Source organism: Acinonyx jubatus, chromosome B2, assembly GCF_027475565.1.
Source record: "Acinonyx jubatus isolate Ajub_Pintada_27869175 chromosome B2, VMU_Ajub_asm_v1.0, whole genome shotgun sequence".
Lineage (NCBI taxonomy): Eukaryota > Metazoa > Chordata > Mammalia > Carnivora > Felidae > Acinonyx > Acinonyx jubatus.
The window spans coordinates 121,671,247-121,683,464 of NC_069385.1; the positions used below are offsets into that span (position 1 = coordinate 121,671,247).

Genomic DNA, 12,218 nt, shown 5'->3' on the forward strand with positions numbered 1-12,218 from the left:
TAATCTCTCCTAATATAACAAATTTCTTATTTAGTAATTCACACTTATAGTGTGGAATGAATGAATGAATGAATAAATAAATAAATATAGTGTTTGTGGGAATGATATAGGGCAGGAAATTTTGGTCATATGTTTTCTTTATGAGAGATACACATACATATATACATATACACAGCCACATCCTTCAAGCAAATGACAAACCAGAGGGGGTTATTTTTTTTAAGATGGATGGGTTTAGAATTGAAAAAAAAAAAAAAAAAAGATAGATGGGTTTGGATTTCAAGACCTGAATTTATACATATAATAAAGTATGTGTGTGAATCATCCCTAAATACATATATATGTTGAAAACCAATCTAAGTGTGTGTGTGTATGTATGTGTATATATATATACACACACACATATATATAAAAGGTAGTATAATTTTGTTTTTGCTATGGAACTTTATGTTCAAATGAAATACTATTAGAAACTATTAGGAATCAGAGCTTCTCTGATTAAAGGGGAAGAGTATGGGGAAATGGGCCCTTTTCTTCTGCTTCCTCTGCAACTTTCACACACCAGGGAACCACTAGGGCATGTATTTTCACAGTCACAAACCTGCATGATGCAGGAGTAGATGGAATTACTTAAGTTACAACTTTGGCTAAAGAGTTTTTAAGTGTGGAATACACATAAAATTATATTTTTACTAAAATTTTTACAAAAAACCAGCCCCAAAGTATAGAGCAATATATTATAGCAGTTATACAATAGCAATCAAAGTAATTTAGGCTGATTTGTAAGTCATTATATAGTTTTAAAATGATATGTTTAGCTTTCTATTTATCATCTTACTTACAGAAGTCAAACTGAAGTCTTCATGGATACTTCCAAACAAATCAGGAGAAGAAACGTCAACAGAAAGACTAAATACAAAAACAAGTAAGAGAACAGTGACAATTAAAGTACTAAAATTAAAAATGTTAATATAATGTTATATGCTTATTACACCTCAGTTAAAAAATGCAATAAACCCTATGTAAATTTGACTTTAAAATCTTGGTCAAAAATCTCATAACTCTGTTTTTTATATTAAACAATTAACAGCTCAAAGTAGACACTATAGGCTATCTATTAACAGACGCCATATGACATTTGCTTTTGGATCTTCCCAATACTCAGTTAAATTTTTTAAAAATCACCAAAGGGGAAAATACCAAATAGTTTAGGTTTTAGGTATAGACTAAATTAATTGAAATGTTTTTGCCTATCAGAATCTCCAGAGGGCTTTTTCAAGCTCATTTTTATAGTAAATCACTTATAGGTGAGTTCAGTTAGGAAATTAGTTAATAACCAACAAGTGACCAGATATACAAAATTGCAGGGAAGGATATACTATAAATCTACTGATTAATTGATATAATAGAATCATAATAAACACTTCAGTGAAAATTCTTTTCTTTAAACCTAACCAATGGATTTTAGATTCATATGGAACACTAAATAGATGAAAATAATAAATAATATCTTAACAGAAGCAATAAAAGGGTACCAATCTTAAAAATAATAAAAAATGAACTAAAGAATATTAAAATAACACAAACTGGTATAAAACATATATGAATGAATGGAACAGAAAATACAGTTAAGAAATATATAGAGAACCCTAAAGACTTCACCAAAACAACTAAAATTAATAAATGACTTTAGTGAAATCATAGGATATAAAACCAATGTGCAGAAATCCGTTGCATTTCTATACATCAATAATGAAGCAGCAGAAAGACAAATTAAGAAAAAAATCCCATTTACAACCGCACCAAAAATAATAAAATACCTAGGAATAAACTAACCAAACAGGTGAAAGATCTGCACTTTGAAAACTAAAACAATGATGAAAGAAACTGAAGATGACACAAAGAAATGGAAAGATATTCCATGTTCATGGATTGGAAAAACAAATACTGTTAAAATGCCTATGCTACCCAAAGCAATCTACACATAATGCAATCCTTATTAAAATACCAATAGCATTTTTCAGAGCTAGAACAAACAATCCTAAAATTTGTACAGAAGCACAAAAGATCCCAATTAGCCAAAGCATTCTTGAAAAAGAAAAGCAAAGCTGGAGGCATCACAATTCTAGACTTAAAGTTATACTACAAAGCTGCAGTGATCAAAACAGTTATGGTACTGGCACAAAAACAGACACATAGATCAATGAAACAGAATAAAAAACCCAGAAATAAATCCACACTATATGGTTAAGGCAAGAATAACCAATGGGAAAAGGACAGCCTTTTCAATAAATGGTGTTGGGAAAACTGGACAGCCACATTCAAAACAATGAAACAACTGCTTTCTTACACCATACACAAAAATAAATTCAAAATGTATGAAAGCCCTAAATGTGAGACTTGAAACTTTAAATCCTAGAAGAGAACACAGGTAGTAACCTCTTTGACATTGATCATAGCAACTTTTTCTAGATAACTTCCCTGATGCAAAGGAAACACAAACAAAAATAAACTATTGGACTATATCAAAATAAAAAGCTTCTGCACCCCAAAGGAAACACTCAACAAAACTAAAAGGCAACCTATGGAATGAGAGAAGGTATTTACAAATGACATATCCAAAAAAAGGTTAGTTTCCAAAAATTATAAAGAACTCTAAAACTCAACACCCAAAGAACAAATAATCCAATTTAAAAATAGGCAGAAGGGTGTCAGGGTGGCTCAGTCAGTTAAGTGTCCAACTCTTGATTTCAGCTCAGGTCATGATCTCACGGTTTGTGAGTTTTAGCCCCATGTCAGGCTCTGAGCAGACAGCATGGAGCCTGCTTGGGATTCAATCTCTCTCTGCTCCTCTCCCATCTCAAAATAAATACATAAACATTTTTTAAAAATAGGCAGAAGACATGAAAAGACATTTCTCCAAAGAAGACATCCAGATGACCAACAGACACATGAAAAGATGTTCATCACAAATCATCAGGGAAATGCAAATCAAAACTACAATGAGATATCACCTCACACCTGTCAGAAAGGCTAAAATCAACAATACAAGAAACAAAAGGTGTTGGCGAGGGTGTGGAGAAAAAGGAACGCTTATGTAGTATTAGTGGGTATCCAAATTGGTGCAGCCACACTGGTGCAGCCACTCTGGAAAACAGTATAGAAGTTCCTCAAAAAGTTAAAAATAGAACTACACTATGATCCAGCAGTTGCACTACTGGGTCTTTCCCCAAAGGATACAAAAGTACTGATTCCAAGGGACACATACACTGTGATATTTATGGCAGTTTTATCAACAATAGCCAAATTATGGAAAGAGTCCAAATGTCTATCAACTAATGAATGGATAAAGAAGATGTAGTATACATGCAAAGGATTATTCCTCAGCCATAAAAAACAAAAAAAAAAGGAATGAAATCTTGCCATTTGCAGCAAGGTTGATAAAGCTAGAGAGTATTAAGCTAAGCAAAATAAGTCAGTCAGAGAAAGACAAATACATGATGATTTCACTCATATGTGGAATTTAAGAAACAAAACAAAGAGAAAAAGAGAAAGCATGAGAAAGAGACAAACCAAGAAACAGACTCTTAATTTTAGAGAGCCGATGGTTACCACAGAGGAGAGAGTAAAGGGACAGGTTAAATAGGTGATAGAATTAAGGAGTGCACTTGTGATGAGCACCATGGGATATATGGAATTATACTGCACACCTGAAACTAATGTAACACTGTATGTTAACTATACTGGAATTTAAAATAAAATAAAATAAATAAAAAGTTCAGAAATATATTGCACTATTTAGTAGAATTCAATGGTGTCTGAAACAGAAATTGCAACAAAATAATATGGAAAGAAAGACTTATTAATCAACAATATCAGCAAACTGATTAACAATACAAGTTCTTGGTGGATTATGTTAAATATATAAAATCAAATCACAGAAAAACTAGAAGAGTTAAGTATTTATTAGGTCTCAGAGAAGTAGTAGTATTATATACCTAAAGGCAAAAACCAATACCAAGAAAATCACAAAAATGGAAAACTTCTGAAATTATCAATTACAGATATAAGAGGCATCTATTTCAGTATTTAACCTTAGGTGCAGAAAAGTTACACGTGTCAAATACATTCAGGTATCATTCAGATAAAATAGATTTCTGAAAGACCCTATAGAACATTATAAAATAATTATTACCAGAATTCATAAATATTAACAATCAAAATGTGTTCTTCTGGAGCTCAAATAACTAAGCCCGACCCTGACTTAATTCTACTAGCAAAATTAGTCTTTAACAAAAGTATTGCTAAATCTCTAACACCAGAATTCTAAAGGTTATCAACTAGGAGTTATATAATTTTCATTCTTATTATTTATAAAACTTGTTCCTTTCAATAATTAGTAAGCTAATAAGGTGTTCAGTTTGCTCAACATGTCTCTAGTAACACTAATTAAGATGAGTTCAGAAGATAAATCATATAAAAAATATAGGTCAAATATATAAAAATATGATTTCTTTTATTATTTTTTTTAATATATGAAATTTATTGTCAAATTGGTTTCCATACAACACCCAGTGCTCATCCCAACATACGCAATCTATCTCTTCCATTGCCTTAGGATATAAGATCACATATAAAACATTATTCTGTATTTTTAATCTTCCTAAATACATCAATGAGGTTAGTGTTAGTTTACTTACTGTGTAGTATCTACATCTGCATCAGGCTTACTGCTCAACTGTTCCAGACAGTATATAAAAATCTAAGTCAAAAATAAGAAGTTTCAGTGGCATGAACCCTTAGATACTGATATATTTGGACATTAAAAGTAATTTTATGTAAATAAAAAACCAGAAATATATATACTGTGTTATATATGTATGTATGCATGTATATCTCCCAGAAGTGATAGAATATATATCCTATATAACTGTTTATGTATGCTCTGGGTATATATATGACAATGTATATAACATAAGTGATGGTCAATTAAAAGCATCTGTGTTTTTCTCTGACTATAAAATCTTGAATATATTTTAGGAAAAAGACCTTTTCCTTCCTCTCATCCACTCAGTCACATGCTCAACTTTATTAATGTCCTGACTAAGCGCTGGTTCCAATCAAAGAATTTCATACTCTAGATACGGTATAAACAACTATCACATCATTGTATTTGTGCTCTAAGAGAAACAAATGTAAAGTACAATGAGAACACAAAAAAAGCAAGTATAATATAAAGGGGTATTGCTAGAATAAGTTGGAATTAACCATACCTTGAACTTTATTTTTGTTACCTTACTTCCTATAAACTATTATGGACTCAGATAAGATGAAAAAATAATACACATTCAATATATGTTATACATGTATTATTAATAGGAGGAAGTTTACTATAATTTGCATTATTTCAGGCTTCAGGGCATCAGTACTTTTACATATTACCTGCATGATATTGATGCTGAGTTGACAAACCTCCTCCTGTGTTTTAGGTTGTTGAAAGACCTATAAGGAAGAATTTTGATGAAAGTTTTTAGATTTAGCTAAGAAAACAAAACTTTTTGTTTGTGAAGTTCCATATAAAAAAATCACTTATGGGAAACTGCTTCCAGTGTGGGTAACCTTACTCCAAAAGGGACAGGTATGAAGAGCTGCCCTACAGGCAGTGTTTTGGCGCCTGTGTAAGACACTGGCATGGAGCTGGTTGACAACATCCAGGTCAGTTATTCTCTCTGTATACAAAGTGCCAACAATTCCAAGTACTCTACCTACAACACTTACATTCACATTTTAACTTCTATCAGCCTATCTGGGAACCAAGAAATCAACACACAAAATCAAATAAAACAAATAAGTATCTGAGGGAAAAGGTCTTTTGTGCTGAAATGACTCATTTACAACTGTGATTCCCAAGGGTTCCTGGGAAAGTCTGAAATAGAAGTTGAATTTAATAGAAAACTTACACTGGCTTCTCCAGGCTTGCACTCTACAACTCCTTTAAGTGACTGCAGAGAATGTATAATGCACTGTTCAAATTGACATGGCTGAAGGAAAAAAAAAAAGTACATTACCTTAAAATTCAAAAACAAGCAATGGTTATTAAGACATTTAACAGAAGCAAATTATGGCCCCAAACTCTCAATTTTATAGATTTATTGAAAGGAAAACAGATGCAAACAACTTGACAAATAATCTCCAACCCATCAAGATTTAGATTTGGCAAGTTTGCACTTAATATTTAAATATGGGTAAATCTTAACTCTAAAGTACATCTAATTCAAATAGAACAGAAATCAGGTATAATTAAAATTCTTCTTAAAAATCCTACTCTTCTAAGAGGGAAATGACTTGATGAAGAACAGATACAGCAAGTTTATATTTTAAACACTACTTTGAAGATATATTCTGAGCTCAATCTTTCAGATCTTTCACATCTCTGGTAGTGTTCAACAAAATTTAATGTTACTAATAATGATTTGTAGAAGGTCCAGGAAATTCAATTCAAAAGTCATTACAGTCATTTTTTATATACATTAAGTCATAAAATAAGTGAAGATATGTCCAACAACTGGCATTCAGATAAATCTGAATGAATTGTAACATCTTAGCTCCTACTGTACTTAAGGTTTCACTTTGTGCTAGGCATACTCTAAGTGATGGGGATATAGGAATAAGATTGAGTTCTCATTAAGTGTATGCTCTAGGATAAGAGTCACAACCAAAAAAGCCACAGTCAACAAAACTTACTTTTTACTAAAAAAAAAAAAAAAAAATACAGAAATAAGTCAACTACAAACTAGGGTAAGTGCCATGGGAAAAAAAAAAAAAAACAGAACTCAGAAATGATGATGATGGAGGGGAATCTGCTCTAACTAAGATGGTCAAAGAAGAGCTCCCTTAGACAGTGAGAACATTTAAGTGGAGACTTCAAGGGCAAGAGGACTCAGCGCCATAAAAGATAAGGGAAGGCAGTGGTGAGCTCAGGGAGACAGGGCAATATGTACACAGGCCAGGGAGGGCAGAGCCTAAAGGAACTGAGAAACCACAAGAACAGCAGTGCATCACAACCACTAGGCATGAGTTTGGCAGTACAAGATGAGGCTAAGGGTCTGGGTTTCACTCAGACAGAGGGCTGTATAAGACACATAGTTGAGGGGTGCCTGGGTGGCTCAGTCGGTTAAGCGTCTGACTTCGGCTCAGGTCATGATCTCACGGTTCGTGAGTTCAAGTCCCGCGTCGGGCTCTGTGCTGACAGCTCAGAGCCTGGAGCCTGTTTCAGATTCTGTGTCTCCCTCTCTCTCTCTCTGACCCTCCCCCGTTCATACTCTGTCTCAAAAATAAATAAACGTTAAAAAAAAAATTTTTTTTTTTTAAAAAGGCACATAGTTGAATTAAAAAAAAAAACTCTGTGCAAAAATCCGGAGTCAGACCCTCTCCTCACTACATGCTTCAATTTGTTAAAAGAGATTAGGGAAAAAAACTGAACAGAAGAGACAAGTTTATTTTCTTACAAAAAGGAACCCAGATTTAATGAAAGCTAAAATAGTGCCTCAATATAATGTTATTTTAATACTGCACTTTGAAGCCACCAGAGGGCACCATAAAAAAACAAAACAAAACAAAAAACAACTTCTAAGTACAAAAGAAAAAAAAAAAGAATATGGGATAAAATACCAACTGCACAGAACTATTTCAAGAGGTATAATGTTTGTTAAATACCTGACCTAATGCCTCCAACTTACCCGCCTCAAAAGGTAGGAAAATCTAAGAATAATGGTGAAAATTAAATCCAAAATTCAACTGTGGGTAATTAAACCTGTTGTTACCTGGATTTTTTGCATTAATATTTGGACTAGATTTTCTTAATTTCTTTTTATATCTACACTAATACAATAAATGGATAACAGCAGAGAACTGAATTAGTTTCAGTTAAATTGGGAGTAATGATAGTCTAAACATCTGCTATTTATTTTTTCTAAAGAGAAGCAGTGCTATTTCTGCATATTGTCAGTGAATCATCCAATTTAGCTGACTATAAGAGCTATCACAAATCATTCCAGTTCTTATGAAGGAAAAAAATTCTCAAAATTATCCAAATTGAAAAAAACAGTACACATTTTCAATATGAAAAGAAAGCAGGATGCTTTCAAAAAAGCTGTTTCAGAGCACTGAAGTGAGGTTCAAATTAAATATACACTACTTCAGGGGTGCCTGGGTGGCTCAGTTGGTTGAGGGTCCGACTCTTGATTTCGACTCAGGGCCTTGGGATTGAGCCCTGAGTGAGGCTTCACGCTGAAAATGTAGCCTGCTTAAGACTCTCACACTCCTCTGAAGGGTCTACCTCCCTCCAGGTGCTGCAGGACCCTCCCCAGGGGACCACCGAAGAAAAAGCTATCTGAGCATGCCCCTCCCGCCCCTGTGCACCTTGCAGATCCACCCCAGCGAATAAGCCAGATCCCAATGAAGCAGCACCACAAGTCTGGCAGTGTGCAAAGAGCCCAGACAGGGGCCACACCACTCCACAGTGAGTTCTGCCCCTGGGAGAGGGGAAGATAAGGTACACACCACTCAGACTGTGGCCCCAGTGGTGGGCTGAGGACAGACATCGGGTCTGATTGTGGCCCCGCCAACTAACACAAGTTACTCCAGACAACACAGGGGAAGTGCCTTGCAGTTCCGCACCACTCCAGGGACTAACCAAAATGACAAAACAGAAGAACTCTCCTCAAAAGAAACTCCTGGAAGTAGCGACAGCTAACGAATCGATCAAAAACGATTTAAGCAATATAAGAGAACAAGAATTTTGAATAATAGTCATAAAATTAATCGCTGTGTTTGAAAAAAGTATACAGGACAGCAGAGAATCTATTGCTACAGAGATCAAGGAACTAATAGTCATGAGAGGCTAAAAAATGCTATAAATGAGAAGCAAAATAAAATGGACACGACCACACTCGGATTGAAGAGGCAGAGGAGAGAATAAGTGAATTAGAAGATAAAATTATGGAAAAACAGGAAGCTGAGAAAAAAAGAGATTAAAAAAATCCAGGAGTTTGAGGTGAGAATTAGAGAACTAAGTGATGCAATCAAATGCAACAATATCCATATAATACGAATTCCAGAAGAGGAAGAAAGAGAGAAAGGGGCTGAAGGTGTATTTGAACAAATCATAGCTGAGAACATCCCTGATCTGGGGAAGGAAAAAGCACTGAAATCCAAGAGGCACAGAGAACTCCCTTCAGACGTAACTTGAATTGATCTTCTGCACGACATATCATAGTGAAACTGACAAAATACAATAAAGAGAAAATTCTCAAAGCAGCTAGGCATAAACATGCTCTAACTTACAAAGGGAGACCCATAAGACCAGCGGCAGACCTATCTACTGAAACTTGGCAGGCCAGAAAGGAATGGCAGGAAATCTTCAATGTGACGAACAGAAAAAAATATGCAGCCGAGAATCCTTTATCCAGCAAGTCTGTCATTCAGAGCAGGAGGAGAGATAAAGATCTTCCCAAACACACAAAAACTGAAGGAATTCATCACCCCCAATTCATAGCCCTACAAGAGATCCTAAGGGGGATTCTGTGAGTTAAATGTTGCAAGGACCTCAAAGTACCAGAGACAACACTACAAGCATGAAACCTACAGACATCACAATGACTCTAAACCCATTGCTTTCAATAATAACACTGAATGTAAGTGGACTAAATGCTCCAAACAAAAGACACAGGGTATCAGCATGGGTAAAAAAACAAGACACATCTATTTGCTGTCTACAAGAGACTCATTTTAGACCTGAGGACACCTTCAGATTGAAACTGAGGGGATGGAGAACTATCTATCCACCATGCTACTGGAAGTCAAAAGAAAGCTGGAGTAGCCATACTTATATCAGACAAACTAGACTTTAAACTGAAGGCTGTAACAAGAGATGAAGAAGGGCATTATATAATAATTACAGGGTCTATCCATCAGGAAGAGCTAACAATTATAAATGTCTATGCGCTGAATATGGGAGCCTTCAAATATATAAAACAATTACTCACAAACATAAGCAACCTTATTGATAAGAATGTGGTAATTGCAGGGGAGTTTAATACTCCAGTTACAACAATGGATAGATCATCTAGACACAGGATCAATGAAGAAACAAGGGCCCTGAAGGATACATCGGATCAGATGGACTTGACAGATATATTTAGAACTCTGCATCCCAAAGCAACAGAATAGACTTTCTTCCCGAGTGCACATGGAAAATTCTCCAAGACAGATCACATACTGGGTCACAAAACAGCCTTTCATAAGTATAAAAGAATTGAGATCATACCACGCACACTTTCAGACCACAATGCTATGAAATTTTAAATCAACCACAGTAAAAAGTCTGGAAAACCTCCAAAAGCATGGAGGTTAAAGAACACTCTACTAAAGAATGAATGGGTCAACCAGGCAATTAGAGAAGAAATTAAAACATATATGGAAACAAATGAAGATGAAAATACAACAATCCAAATGCTTCAGGATGCAGTGAAGGCAGTCCTGAGAGGAAAATACATTGCAATCCAGGCCTATCTCAAGAAACAAGAAAAATCCCAAATACAAAATCTAACAGCACACCTAAAGGAAATAGAAGCAGAACAGCAAAGACACCCTAAACCCAGCAGAAGAGGAGAAATAATAGAGATCAGAGCAGAAATAAACAATATAGATTCTAAAAAAACTGTAGAGCAGATCAACGAAACCAAGAGTTGGTTTTTTGAAAAAATAAACAAAATTGATAAACCTCTAGCCAGGCTTCTCAAAAAGAAAAGGGAGATGACCCAAATAGATAAAATCATGAATGAAAATGGAATTATTACAATCAATCACTCAGAAATACAAGCAATTATCAGGGAATACTATGAAAAATTATATGCCAACAAACTGGACAACCTGGAAGAAATGGAAAAATTCCTAAACACCTACACACTTCCAAATCTCAAACAGGAAGAAATAGAAAGCTTGAACAGACCCATGACCAGCGAAGAAATTGAATCAGTTATCAAAAATCTCCCAACAAATAAGAGTCCAGGACGGATGGCTCCCTGGGGAATTCTACCAGATATTTAAAGCAGAGATAATACCTATCCTTCTGAACCTATTCCAAAAAATAGAAAGGGAAGGAAAACTTCCAGACTCATTCTATGAAGCCAGCATTACTTTGATCCATAAACCAGACAGAGACCCAGCAAAAAAAGAGAACTACAGGCCAATATCCCTGATGAAGATGGATGCAAAAATTCTCAATAAGATACTAGCAAATCGAATTCAACAGCATATACAAAGAATTATTCACCATGATCAAGTGGGATTCATTCCTGGGCTGTAGGGCTGGTTCCACATTCGTAAATCAATCAATGTGATACATCACATTAATAAAAGAAAAGAAAAAAGACACATGATCCTGTCTATCAATGCAGAAAAAGCATTTGACAAAATTCAGCATCCTTTCTTAATAAAAACCCCCGAGAAAGTCGGGATAGAAGGAACATACTTAAATATACTAAAAGCCATTTGTGAAAAGCCCACAGCTAATATCATCCTCAATGGGGAAAAACTGAGAGCTTTCTCCCTGAGATCAGGAACAGGAGTGGACAGGGATGTCCACTCTCACCGCTGTTGTTTAACATAGTGTTGGAAGTACTAGCGTCAGCAATCAGACAACAAAAGGAAATCAAAGGCATCAAAATTGGCAAAGATGAAGTTAAGCTTTCACTTTTTGCAGATGACATGATACTATACATGGAAAATCCGATAGACTCCACCAAAAGTCTTCTAGAACTGATACATGAATTCAGCAAAGTCGCAGGATACAAAATCAATGTACAGAAATCAGTTGCATTCTTATACACTACTAATGAAGCAACAGAAAGACAAATAAAGAAACTGATCCCATTCACAATTGCACCAAGAAGCATAAAATACCTAGGAATAAACCTAACCAAAGATGTAAAAGATCTGTATGTTGAAAACTATAGAAAGCTTATGAAGGAAACTGAAGCAGATACAATGAAATGGAAAAACATTCCGTGTTCATGCATTGGAAGAATAAATATTGTTAAAATGTCGATACTACCCAAAGCTATCTACACATTCAATGCAATCCCAATCAAAATTGCACCAGCATTCTTCTCGAAGCTAGGACAAGCAATCCTAAAATTTGTATGGAAACACAAAAG

General features: G+C 34.8%; 1 protein-coding gene across 3 annotated transcripts in view; it reads right to left on the reverse strand.

Moving 5' to 3' along the window:
• Positions 1-12,218, reverse strand: part of EXOC2 (exocyst complex component 2) — a 267,798-nt gene that overhangs the window by 103,003 nt on the left and 152,577 nt on the right. For all 3 annotated transcript variants that reach the window (XM_027040160.2, XM_027040158.2, XM_027040159.2), the window contains 4 exons: positions 5,961-6,041; positions 5,443-5,502; positions 4,701-4,762; positions 843-909 (listed from right to left, as the gene is read on the reverse strand). In XM_027040160.2, the coding sequence (XP_026895961.2) occupies positions 843-909; positions 4,701-4,762; positions 5,443-5,502; positions 5,961-6,041 (270 nt within the window). The remainder of the gene's footprint in view (positions 1-842; positions 910-4,700; positions 4,763-5,442; positions 5,503-5,960; positions 6,042-12,218) is intronic.